We start from the raw sequence: 14337 nt of genomic DNA on the forward strand, positions 1-14337 counted from the left end.
GCTTTAAGACCTTTTTCCAAACATGCTGACAACCTCTCCCTTCCCTGTCCTCATACCAAAACTTGCATTCTTATTTTTCCAATTTTATAGTAGCATACCTATGCTATTGAAGACTATGGAGCTATTAAAATAACAAGGTTGCCTACATATGTTGACAAGGAAAGATCTCCAAGATATATATTGGAGATATATATGTGGCAAGAACTAGAAGTCCCCAACACAAAAAAATATAATGACATTCATTATTTTGCAGTTTATCACAATTTCTTTAATGGAGAATAAAGGGATAAAGATATAGCTGTAGTCTTATCAATACTGCAGATAATAGTGAGCAGCTGATATTTCCCAATGGAAATTTGTAAATACTCTTTATAACAGAGGAATACTCCACCTACTTCCACTTGTATGCAATATAACATATCTTATAATAGATATATTGTGGCACACCAAACACACCAAATTGGAAGTAGAATTAATCCTTACCAAACTCATCCAAAAAGCAAAGGTTGAGTTGGTGCTAGAAATGATCTGAGTAAAATAGAAAACAATTTAGAAAATACTTCAATATTCTAAGTACCCATATGTCTTTGAATTAAGTGTGTATGTCTGTGCATCTTGTACTGGCAGAAGTATTTTTAGATTTTCACACTTTTAATTATATATGGAGGAGTTCTAAGTTTTAGAATAATGAGGAAAAATTAAATATATAAGAGAACATTATCCTTAAATTGAAAATTGAATTATAGTAGCAGTGATGATATGATTACATTGACCACTTACCGATCAATGTGCATAATCACATCCTCAATAATCTTACGAAGTTGCTATTTTCCTAATTTTACAGTTGAGAAAACTGAAGTCTAGAGAGGTTAAGTTACTTACCCAAGGTCACACAGCTCAAGGAATGAAGTGAAGCCAACATTCCAACTCTAGTTTGTTTGATTCCAAAGCTGTCACTCATGTCTAACAGGGCCTCTCCTCTAAAAGTCTTATTATATTTGTTAATTACGATCATTTGTTGTGCAAAACAAAGTTGTGTTCATAAAGAATGTGACATAGAAATAATGTCTCACTCCACTTATTGGAGACCACTCTTATTAATAACATTTGGTTGTATTTTAATTGTCTTTTTTCTATTTTTCCATTTACATAAATTGTATGTTCTGAAGTTACTGATAACAGAAAAGTAAATGTGAGGGCCAAGATGATGATTGTGAAATTTCCCTATATTCCAGGGATTAGATTTTTATCTGAAGAGGGTAATTTATTCTGATTTTTTAATTGGTGGATTTAAAGGCTTGTGCCTAGTGAAAAGAGCATCTCCTACAGTTGTTTGAGTGGCGCCTGAGGTCTTTTCTCCGCTCTCAGGAGTGCTGGGGCATGCCTTGGCTGCCTGTCTGACGTCTGTTTCTGATAAGTGAGTTTTAGGCTCTAACAGCTCTTGAGAATTTTGTTGGCAGAGACCTGGTGAGATCATTCTGCTTTCCGCTGAGTTTCCTTTCTCTGTTTTTTTGGACTGTTCTGATGAACCTGACCCTGGAGTGTTCAGTAATACCTCTGCTCCTTTAGGAACTGTTGGCCTACTCCCTGGTTTTATCTCTCTCTGTACAAAAGCTCCGTGTCTCTGGAAAAGAAAACAAAGTCGACATTAACCAGGAGAACGCAGATTGTTGGAAGATGCAGCTGTGAACTGAATTTGTGCATTAGCTCAAGTCCTAGTCAGTGATGCAGGCACTTCTCTGCCTCTTCATTGGTGTCACCTCAGTCCCAAACTAGACACCACCATATATGGGTGAACCTTTTAAATGATAAAATAGGGTGCATCAGAAAATGAACAGGAAGGAAAAAGGCAGAATGTCAAAGAAGTAGCAGCTCATCTCCCATTCTCAATTTTTTTATCATTTGGACTGTTTAAGACTATTCACATCAAATTTCATTTCTTGCTCTAAAGATTGCTATGGATACAACAAAAACTACAGTTCATAGACCAAAGAATTTATGATTGCATCCCAACTGCCTATTAATGCTAATGAAAAGCTAAGTAATAATAAAATATGAAAGCAAACATCTATAGTTGGAAAAAAATCTAATAATTGACAATTACATTTCTATTTGGCTTTATAAACCTTATATGCATCTCCCTGCCACACACATGTATTAAGCATATCAAAACATTTGTCAAACTGCTTTGATATTATTACTATTATTATTATTATTATTATTAGAAATGAGCCTTGCTATGTTGCCCAGGCTGGCCTCAAACTCAAGTGATCCTCCTACCTCAGCTTCCAGAGTAGCTGGGACTACAGGCGTCAAGTCACTGTGCCCAGCATGCTTTGATATTATTTTACACAAATTATTTCAATAATTTAAGTAGACCAAATTCCAAAGACTGATTCAAATTATTATGTTTGGATTGATTGATTGAGATGAGGTTTCATTGTGTCACCCAGGCTGGAATGCAGTGGTGCAATTATGGCTCACTGCAGCCTCGAACTCCTGGGCTCAAGCAACTCTCCCACCTCACCCACCTGAGTAGCTGGGATTACAGGTGGCACCACCATACCAGGATAATATTATTCCTTACATTTTACTATGGTATGTGGCTAAGATTCTATCCTATTAATAACTGAAGTAGTTTGTTTAAATAGACATTTAGAAAGATAATTATGACTTGAAAAGGCTTAAAGTTCTACAAATCTACTCTGTCTTAAAGTATTAAATAATTCTAAATACTGCCTCACCTTTCCCTGGAGAGGCACATTCGGAGTTTTTCTGGCATCATATTGATGTATAAAAGAGATGTATTCTATAAAATTGTTTTGAAGTTCTGCTGATGTACCAGGAGAGGCAAGTGGTACTAAAAAAAAGATTTTGTGAAGTCAGGACAAAAAGTTAGATTTGTTTATGGACATATAATCAGTATTAATAATATAAAATATGGTAACAGAACTAAATTCTTGAAGTATGCAAGATTATTTACACACATCTAAATAATAAATAGAATGGATTCACCATTCTTTCTTCATGAAAAGAGCCAAATCAAAATAACCAAATTAGCCCCACGTGTGGAATTATTAGTAATTTTTAAAACTAAAATTAATATTAATACAACAATATGGTCAGGCATGGTGGCTCATTCCTGTAATCCCAGCATGCCCTGGGAGGAGGCCAAGACAGGAGGATTGCTTGAGCCCAGGAGTTTGAGGACTAGCCTGGGGAACATGGTGAAACCCCATCTCTACAAAAAATAAGCCAGGTGTGGTGGCATGTGCCTATAATCCCAGCTATTTGGAAGGCTGAGGTGGGAGGATCGCTTGAGCCCAGAAGTTCAAGGCTGCAGTGAGCCATGACTGCACCACTGTGCTTCAGCCTGGGCGAAAGAGAGATCTTGTCTCATTAAGAGAAAAAAAAAATTGTTAGATATGCTTTTTACACAGATACCAATACGTTTTAGGGAAAACATAACTCTAATTTGTTAACTTTTCACTACTAGAAAGAGTATGAGAAATTCTATGTTGAATCTATAGTTTGGCCAGTGGCTATGGCCACGGGGTAGAAATTGTATGCCGAAGCTAGCACTAATGGAATCCATTGGAAGACTCTAGGGCTGCTGCAGTTGTAGTTGAACACATAATTCTTCTCATTTCGCCCAATAACAGGGGTTCTGAAAAATTTGCAAGAGTATGAAATCCTTTAAAAATCACTTTTAAATAATCTTTCAATCTGGGTGATGAGTATATGAGTTCATTATATTGGTCTGTGCTCCATGTATGTTTAACATCTTAAATAATTTTTAAAACTCAGTTTTACTTTGAGCAGAGAAGGTTATTTAAAGATCAGAGCAACTTTCAGTACTGCTGCTGGCAATAAAAAAAGTTTAGTGAAGTAAAATTCTATCAAGTACAAAAATTTCTCCCTTAAAAAATACGTATGTGGCTGGGCGCAGTAGCCCACGCCTGTAATCCCAGCACTTTGGGAGGCGGAGGCAGGCAGATCACAAGGTCAAGAGATCGAGAACATCCTGGCCAACATGGTGAAAACCCCGTCTCTACTAAAAATACAAAAAAAAAAAAAAATTAGCTGGGCGTGGTGGTGAACGCCTATAGTCCCAGCTACTCAGGAGGGTGAGGCTGGAGAATCACTTGAACCTGGGAGGCGGAGGTTCCAGTGAACCAAAATCACGCCACTGCACTCCAGCCTGGGTGACAGAGCAAGACTCTGTCTCAAAAAAAAAAAAAAGTACGTAAGAGTTTATGTACAACGAGCATATCTGTGAAATGCTATGTAACAAACTGGTAACAGTGGTGACTATAGGGAAAGAGAACTGGGTGACTGGAGGACAGAGGTGGGGAGAAGTAGATTCAGTTTTCACTGTATATCTTTTTGTACCATTTGAATTTTGTGCCATATGCTTATATCAACTATTAAAAAATAAAATTTAACTTTTAAAAATCACACGTTTAAAATTAGAGGAATACATAAGAAAAAATGTTAGTAAATTTACATGTATTAAGCATTCATGAATTTACTTTGATATTCAGACATTGTTATAAACTAATTTTATGAGCAAGAATGACTAATATTCAAATACTTATACATTACATGATACAAAATGGCAATCTTTTCCCAGTTAGCAGTATAAAAAAAGTTAATTGTTAACATTTTCTTGATTTCTAATTGCAATCAACTGCTCAAAACTCATTTTCTACTTAATCATTACCTTTCTTTTAGAACTTGCTAGAAAACAGAAAACAGTAGTGCAAAGATTTAATAAGCATGACACTGAGAAAATTCTATCCATAATTTATATTTTTTTCCACCAAGTGGGAAAAGATGACCATTTTTTTTATGAATATCATGGTCCAACTCACAGAACATTAGTATGTTCGGACACAGTTTCATAACTTCGTGGATAGACAGAATGAAGTGGCTTTAAATTTAGGCATTAATTAGGTGGTGGTAATGAAGTATCCAAAGCATGCATTTGGGAATAAAATAGACTTGTTTTCAAATTCTGGCTTTACCACATTTCCTAGTTGTGTGACTTTGAAATAAATCACTGAACTTCATTGAAATTCTATTTCCTCCTCTCTAAAATGAAGAAAACAATAATTTGCTTTTTGAATTGTGAAAATTAAGGGCAGTGTTTGTGAAGTCCCTAGGATGCTAGGGTCAAATTACGGAGTCTTCAAAGTTAGCAAAGGGCCAACTCTTTTGTATCTTGACAAAAGGGGAAACCATGGAAGGGAAAAGGAAGCAGGAACCGGAGCTATCAAAAAAAAGCTGTGAGAAACCCAAAGGCTTTAGTGAACTGGTACGAAGGGTTGGTGGCAATTTGGACTGGAGGGTAGGAAGGTCAGATGTAGCCAAGAGAGAATAAGTTGGGGGAGAGCTTTTAAAATCTGCTCTTGACTTTCCCTCACATTGCCTTGGGAAGATCACGCTTGCCCAGGGCCACAGAAACTGGCAGCAACTGCCTAGCCAGTTGTTGTCAATACAGTAATATCAGAAGAGCACAGAAGTCCCTCCAGGATAATGAGCTGATGAAAATGGGTACATGTTGCCCCCTTGGGCATTTCTTCCTCCAACATTCCCCCAGCAACCGTCAATGCTGGTGAATTAAAAACATCAAGATACTGACTTATCTCAGTGATGCCTTTTTTTTTTTTTTTTTTTAACAGTTTAAGGGTGGTAGGGTGGATTCCTGACTACATGACCAGCCTAGTAGAGTGACAGTAATTAACAATGGTCAAAATAGGTTTTGTGGTACCAGAAGCTCTCCAGCCTGAGCCTCATTTTCTTTCCTCAAATTTAGTGGGAGACACACAAACCAGACCCTGGTCTTCACCCTTTGTCTGCACAGGCCTACTGATTCCCCTAGGGGAAAATGATCTACCGTAAATTTGACCATAAAAGAAAATTTTAAAACATATACTGTATGAAGTAGAATTATCAGAACCAATATACCAAGAATTTAAAATAAGCATAACAAATATCCTCAAAGATACAAAACAAGGTATTGTTAATATGAACAAGAACAGGTCATAAAAAGGAATAACAAAAAATGTTAGAAATAAAAAATATAACAGTTGAAACAAAAAAATACATGGTCTAGACAACAAGAATCATGAACTAGAAAATCAGACTGAGAAGCTGTCCCAGAAGGCAGCAGGAAAGGATAAAGAAATAAAGAAAAGCTCAGAGAAATGGAAGGTGGAAGTATCAACACCAGAACTAAGAAGAAATAGAGGGAAGGGAAGGAAATATTTGAGAAAATGATGATGATATATATCCAAGAATTAAAGAAAGATCAAACACCTCAGATTGAAAGAGCTCACAGAATACCAAACAGGTAGCAGGGGCAGGAGAAAAATGAGGCAATGAGACACAAAGGATGCAAAACTTTAAGGAGGCACTTGCATGACCCTGGGAGTGAGCGCCTCCTTAAATTTTACACCCTAGCTGGGCTTCTCACTCTCCTCTCGATCTTGCAGTACAGATAAAGGAAAAACTCGCATCTAAGACATTTAATAGAGAAATTTAACATCATCTGAGACAAAGAAAAATTACAAATGCTTTCAAAGAGGTAAATTATGAAGGGGTAACAACAGGTTAATATCAAATTTCTCAATAGCAACATTGGACACAAGATAATTAATTTTTTTAATATTAAAAGGAAAAGCACTTTAAGCCTAGAGTTTTTATATCCAACCAAATTTTCATTTAACTGTGAAGCCAAAATTTCAAAAACACGGGAAGGAAAGGAAGGCCTCAGATGATTTCCCCCCAAAACAGACCTACTTTGAAAAACTAGAGGAAGAATTCAAGACTAGAAATAAATCAAAGAGGATGTCTGATATATAAGGAAGAAAATAACAAAAATTTTTGTTTCCTGAAAAAGATAAGGATTAAAGAACAGAAAATTCTAAGTATTATACCTATAAAAACTCAGAACTAAAACTCTATTGTTTAACATTAATGGAGCCCCTGGTGAATACTATAAAAAAGAAAAAAGTAGTACAATGATTACAAAGGAGGAAAAAAAAAGTAATTGTAGGTAATATAATTACCTGAATAGAAAAACCACAAGAGTCCATCAATTATGAGAATAAGAGTATGGCAAAGTAAACAGACAGTGGATAAATGTATAAAAATCAAGAGCATTTCTCTACAATAGTGATAACCTACTAGAAGATATAATGAAAAATAACATATATTCTTAGTAGAAACAGAAACTATATAGTATGAAGTTTCTAGAAATTAAAAAAGCATTCACAAGATCTCTATAGAGAAAAAATTTAAATTCTGTTAAAGACCTAAAAGTAGAACTGAATAGACATTCTATGCTCTTGAATAGGATGATAGCATTTTATTATAATGGTGATTTTTTCCTAAATTAATATATAATGTCACCACAACCTAATCAAAATTCTAGCTGGATATTTTGAGGAATGTCATACATTTCAATGTTTAAATAGAAAAATAAATCCCATAAATCAGCTCTGAAGGAAGGGTGAATAATTGAGACTTTCCATATCAGATATTAAGACCAGCTAAAAATCCATATAATTAAAATATTTTGGTACTGATCCAAGAACTGAAAATTAACCTAAGTAACATAACAGAGAGCTTGCAGACAAACTCATTTATATATGGAATCTTAACATAAAATTAAGGAGGTCCTATAAGTAAATGGGAAAAGTGCAGATTATTTTATAAATGGTATTCAGAAAAGTGGTTCACTCTATGCTGGAAAGTGGAATTGATTCCCTATTTAATAGTGCATGCATGGTGGACTCTAAGATTAAAGACCTAATTATGGAAGGTAAAAGTATAAAATCAAGAAAATGTAGAAGAAAACTTTCTTTACCTAAGGGTAGGAAAAACCCTTCTTAAAACAGCCAGTACACAACCCATAAGGTAAAAACTTGATTATATTAAAAAACATAGGAGAACTGCTCAATGAAAGACACCATGGGCAAAGCTAATAGAGATGGCAGATTGGAAGGAGATATTTGTAACATGGGAACTAATGGGACAGAACATCAGTGGTAATTTCAGAGTTAAAGACCTTTGAAAAAGCTGCTCCTCCACAAAAGCAATTAATACACTGGCAAAAGTCATCAAAATCAACTTTTTTAGAACTCTGGAAATTAACCAAAGGCATGCAATAATCTAAGGAGCATTTATTCAAGAAAAATGGCTTAATCTTCATAATAAAAGCAAGTTTGATGACATTTTAACTCATGCAGTTTCCCCCTCCCCCCACTCCCAATCTCCCCTCTGCAGAAGCCTTGAAAACCAAGAGCCCTGCAATTATGTTGAAAACCAGGAGCCTATCAACTACTGGAAGAAGCGGAAGGGGTTTGGAGTGTCTCACAAATACCAACTGAGAGAACTGTCATTATTTAACCTGGCCTGCAGGGTTCGTCTTTATAGACATGACTCAGAGCCCTAAAAGTGAATTATGCACCCCTGCCACCCTGCCCTTGCCTCACCCCACGACCAAGTATTCATCCAAAACAATCAGGGACAGTTGTTTAACGTTACAGCTGCCTAAGGTGACAGTAACAGTTGGGGCAAATAAGCTGCCCCAAACTGGAAATGTATATGCTACGCTTTCTATTGGGTTAAAATCAGATGACAGCAATTTCCACACCTGAAAAATCCTCAGACAACAGAGTTTACATCTACCTACTGCAAGGAGATCTACATAAGATGAATTTAAGTTATATTGATGTTTTAGTAAGTGAACTGCATAAAGCAAAATCTGTCATCATTAAAAGCCCTCTGGAGGGAGCAGGACAGTGGAGATTTTGTTGGTCAAAGGAGTCGAAATTTCAGTTAGAAAGGAACAGTAAGTTTAAAAGATCTAATGTACAGTTGGTGCTCTCTATCCATAGGTTCTGTATCCACATATTCAACCAACTATGGATTGAAACTTTTCAGGAAAAATAAACAACAAGCCGGGCGTGGTAGTGGGCGCCTGTAGTCCCAGCTACTCGGGAGGCTGAGGCAGGAGAATGGCGTGAACCCGGGAGGTGGAGCTTGCAGTGAGCCGAGATCGTGCCACTGCACTCCAGCCTGGGCGACAAAGCAAGACTCCGTCTCAAAAAAAAAAAAAAAAAAAAAGAAAAATAAACAACAAAAATAATACAAATAAAAAACACAATAACAACTATTTGCATGGCATTTACATTGTATTAAGTATTCTAAGTAATCTAGAGATTAAAGTATATGGGAAGATGTGCGTAGGTTATATGCAAATAGTACACTACTTTATATAAGGAACTTGAACATCTGTGGATTTTGGTATCCACCGGGGTCCTGAAACCAATCCCCTGGATACTGAGGGATGACTATGCAACAAGGTAACCATAGTTAATGTATTGTACTCTTGAAAATTGCTAAAATAATAGATTTTAGGTGTTCTCACCACAAAAATAATGTATGTGAGGTAATAAACATCTTAATTAGCCACTTCACAATGTATATTTCAAAACATCATGTTGTAACGATGTTTTGTGTAGATACAATTTTTGTTTGTCAGTTAACACTGTCTGTAATAATCACAATAATACCTAGCCATGGATCAGATTAAATACAAATAGCATATCAGACAATTTTTCTTATAGTGTAACAAGTAAAGACTGGTTATAGAGTAGCCTCTTGTCAAAACCAGTATAAAACAAATTTAATGCTTTACTAATACTCAAAACCAATTTTCTGGGATTTACACACTACTAAAGTAAACGGTTGGCAAACCTTTTTAATTCTGGGAAACTTTGGGATTAAATATAGAGATGAGAAAGCAAAGAAAATTAAACCTGTAATTTGTTATTTAGTACATTATGTCAAAAAAATTTTGATCAAATACTAGTGTTGTGCTGACAATTTTAGGGAAATCTGATGAAGTTTATAAACAGTATTAAAATATTTAAGATATCTGAATTTATTAGATATACAAGGTTTTGCAAGATTTATTAGGTGTTTTTTTCTTCTCCTTGTGGAACAGGGCTGCCCCATAGGTAGTAAGCCCACAGTAGCCACAAGGTTTATTAGGTTTTATAAGATTTATTAGGTTTAATTTATTGAATTTATAGAAATTATTTAAGGATTTGGAAATGTTTTGATTGTCAAAGCTTTAAGTTTTTCTTGTAAAGATGTTTAAAGTATTTGAGAAGAAAACAGAATATAGTAACTATTATTTTTTAAAGTTTTATTTTAAGTTCAGGGGTGCATGTGCAAGTTTGTTATAGATAGGTAAGCTTGTCTCATGGGGGTTTGTTGTACAGATTATTCTACCACCCAGGTGTTAAGCCTAGTACCCATTAGTTATTTTTCCTGATTGTCTCCCTCCTCCCACCCTCCACCATCCAACAGGGCCTAGTGTCTGTTTGTTGTTCCCTTGTGTCCATGTGTTTTCATCATTTAGCTCCCACTTATAAGAACAAGTGGTATTTGGTTTTTTTGTTCCTGCATTAGTTTGCTAAGGATAATGGCCTCCAGCTCCATCCATGTTCCTGCAAAGGACCAGATCTCATTCCTTTTTATCGCTGCATAGTGTTCCATGGTGTATATGTGCCACATTTTCTTTAAGCAGTCTACAGTTGATGGGCATTTAGGTTGATTCCATGTCTTTGCTGTTGTGAATAGTGCTGCAATGAACATATGCATGCATGCGTCTTTATTTATATTCCTTTGGGTATATACCCAGTAATGGGATTGCTGGTTGAATGGTAGTTCTGGAAAACAGAACATAATTAAATCAACAAACTTGCAATCTAAAATGCTAACAGAAGTTAATTGACTTTGTTTCGTAAATGAGTCATTGTTAAGGTATATTTCATTTGTTCAACTTGAGTTAAATGTCAAACAAGTGAAAGATGCTATTCTTATTTTATACAATATTTAAAAATTAAAGACTTAAGGAAACATATTTTTCAAATTTATAATGTTCAAACTGGAATATTTAAATCATAAGTAACTATGAATACCTTTTTATATAGAAAGGCTCTCTTTGAAATTAAAAATCTTATACTGAAACAGATTACCCTCAAAGAATTTGAACTGCCTGCAGACTTGACATAACAATAAAATCCAGGAGACAGTGGAGTAATATCTTCAAAGTGTAAAGGGTAATTAATTGTGAACCCAGAATTCTGCATTTAGCTATGCTTTCATTCATTAAAGAGTGTGGGCAACTTAAAGACATTTTCAGACAATGAAAGATGAAGAGTTGGCTACTCCTAAACTCTCATTTAAACGACTGTTGAAGGCTATTGTGGTAGTCTGTTAAATTGGTGGCCCCAATGAATCAGGCCTCCCAGTATTCAAATCCTTGTAAAGTCCCCTCCTCGTAAATGTGGGCTGGTCTTATGATTAGCTTTAACCAACAGGATATGACAGAGGTAACACTATGCCAGTACTAGCCATAAACTTTAAGAAAGCCTTATAGCTTCTGCTTTTGCATTCTTGGGAGTAAGAAGTCCAGCTACCCTGCTGGAGAAACCACCTGCAGTGACCACCTGGAGAAGGAGAGGCCCAGTCATTCCTTCATCCCAGCTGAGTCCAGTCCTCAGTCCATCTGCCAAGTGAATGTGGCCACACAAGTGACCATCACCGACCAGACCAAGAACTACCCAGCTGAACTCAGCCAAGGTTGCAGAACATTGAGCTGATAAGATGATTGTTGTTTTAAGCAATTAAATTTGAGGTAGCTTGTTATGCAAATAACTAAAACAAATATTTCAGAAGGAAGTCAATTAAATCAATTAAAATGAATCTTTTAAATAGTAATCTAAAACCTCCCACAATCTCACAAATAATAACTTTAAAAATAATTCTGTGGCTGGGCATGGTGGCTCACGCCTGTAATCCCAGCACTTTGGGAGGCCGAGGCAGGTGGATCACCTGAGGTCAGGAGTTCAAGAGTAGCCTGGCCAACTTGGTGAAACCCTGTCTCTACTAAAAAATATTTTTAAAAAATTAGCCGGGCATGGTGGTGGGTGCCTGTAATCCCAGCTACTCAGGAGGCTGAGGCAGGAGAATCTCTTGAACCCGGGAGACAGAGGTTGCAGTGAGCCGAGATCACGCCACTTGCACTCCAGCCTGGGCGACAGAGCGAGACTCCGTCTCAAAAAAAAAAAAAAATTTCTTTTTCATCACGGAAATAAAGGGGGGAGAAAGGAATCTGAGTTATTATAAAGGGAAATTCCTTATTCAGACATTACACCTATTAAAATTAAACATAATGACTATGTTCATTTATACAGGCATATGAGACATTTACAGAAGCCCACAATAGTGAGGAATATCTAAACATGAAAACATCAAAGAAGATATTCAGATTGTTAGTGGTTACTCTACTTAAGAATTCAAATTGTACCCAAAGTAATTACTTGAAAGAAGCCTCATTAGATGAGAACTGCAAAAAATAAGGCAAAGTCCATGAAGAATGTTTGAAATCCACTTTCTGTTTCTTGGAAACTTGATCTAATTAAAATTAGAATTTTCTAAACAAGTTGCTATCTAACCATTTATATTTTATCAACAAAGCCAGGATTTATTCAAACATACAATTTGCTTCTTATATTGGTGAGAACTTAGGAGTTTTACTTTGAGAAATGTTCTTTTCTTAATTCTTTGTGTCTGCTTAAAGATCATTCATCAGTAATATTTTTCTCTTAAATCCCACTCTTCTCAGTATTCTGATCTTATATATAAAGACTATTAATATAAAAATAATAGTATAGATTTTCAAAATACAGTAAAAAGAAAAAAGCATAACTGTAGAAAAAGTTGTTGTTACATTTTGGTGCAAAAGAAGCAACACAAACTAAAACCTATTTTAGAAAATTAATTTTACCACTATATCTGAATTTGCAATTCAAAAGAACATTGAAATATCAAGTTGTTGATAATCAGCAAGGTTTTATTTAAGTACGAAATACCCCCTTCACATATTAGATTAGGCTTTCCAATTTATAAAGTTTTATTATATAAAACCAAATGTGAACACTTATTCTTACAGGGACTCAAATATGATGGAGCATAGCTGTTTGTTAACTGACTGTGGATGGCAGCCAGGAAATTGTGTGTGGTAGAAGACATAAAGGGCACTTTGAATTGTCGGCACAAGATAACATTGCTGAAATGCCAAAGTCCAGGCGTAATTAAGTGGGCTGATGGAACAGAATGACTATGAGATGACTTTTAATTGGTATTAGTGCATATTTATGTGCATGTTCATATGCTTATAGTAAAAAATCTGGCACATATAGACTAGTTTATATACATATTTTTAAATGTTACATTAAAATATTTTGTTTTTTAAAAATCACTTTCATCTAATATCCAAATACCTGAAATATGAATAAATTGCAGGCCTATATTGTGCAGTATATGTTACTTTAAATTACATTATGACTTTATTGAAGAATGTATAATTATCATTTAACTAATATTTATTGAATCTGGGCATTGTACTAGACCCTAGGATACAATAATGAACTTGGCCATGAGAAATACCAATAAAAGAACAGAGAAAGAAAAAGAAATACCAGTAAAAGAACAGAGGGAGAATCATGCCAGGTTCTCGAGCTAAATTTCAACTCAACACATAACCTAGTACAATGCAATAATTGATAATAGAAACAGTTACCATTTATTGTCTACTATGTAGCAAACACTGTGTTAGGCACTTTACGTGTTGTTTCTCACAACAATCCTGCAAAGTAGGAATTATTCTCACTTCATAAATTGAGCAAAACAGGATGATTAAATTTAATGGGTTCAGGTTCACATAATACTAAGTTTAATACTGAACCAATATTATAAAAGAAGTGTTGATGGTGACAAAGTTGCTGTGATTTCCAGTTAAACATGGCAAATTCAATGTGCATTTCCCTCAGTCTTTCCCCAAGCCCCAGTACAATCACACTACAGAAATTTAAGAGGGCTTACGTCCTTAAGGAAGAAAAGAACTAAATGAGAGTGAAGATTTTAACAAATTTGGAAGCTGGAAAACAGATGGATAAGTAGCAATAGACTCAAGTAAACTGCAGAAAACTGGAAGTTAAGTGCTATGGGGGAAGGGAATGGGGTAAAAATTAAGCCGATTAATGCCACAGCATTCCAGGAGTGCCTGGGAATCGGGAGGCATCAGATACCTCTGAGGCAGGGAGCATGGGGCAGCGGGACAAGGTGATGTTGCAGAGGACTGCTTATGGGACTCCTGGATTTTCTGTCCTCCATCCTAGGCAGAAGTTTGGAGGATTTCTCTCTGGGCAAATTAAGTAGATCTACAGACCCTGATTTTGGGGGATCCCTTAT

At 35.6% G+C, this 14337-nt stretch overlaps 1 protein-coding gene across 5 annotated transcripts in view; it reads right to left on the minus strand.

Moving 5' to 3' along the window:
- Positions 1–1094: 1094 nt before the first annotated feature.
- CIMIP6 (ciliary microtubule inner protein 6) overlaps positions 1095–14337 on the minus strand; it is a 30870-nt gene continuing 17627 nt past the window's right edge. For 4 of the 5 annotated variants that reach the window (XM_055377897.2, XM_019020728.4, XM_004029236.5 and 1 more), the window contains 2 exons: positions 2745–2860; positions 1095–1624 (listed from right to left, as the gene is read on the minus strand). In XM_055377897.2, coding sequence (XP_055233872.1) covers positions 1265–1624; positions 2745–2860 — 476 coding nt within the window. In that variant the 3' untranslated portion in view covers positions 1095–1264. Of the gene's footprint in view, positions 1625–2744; positions 2861–10267; positions 10749–14337 lie in introns of those variants that run through there. The other variant, XM_063695880.1, reaches the window with a different exon arrangement.

Source organism: Gorilla gorilla, chromosome 12 (assembly GCF_029281585.2).
Source record: "Gorilla gorilla gorilla isolate KB3781 chromosome 12, NHGRI_mGorGor1-v2.1_pri, whole genome shotgun sequence".
Lineage (NCBI taxonomy): Eukaryota > Metazoa > Chordata > Mammalia > Primates > Hominidae > Gorilla > Gorilla gorilla.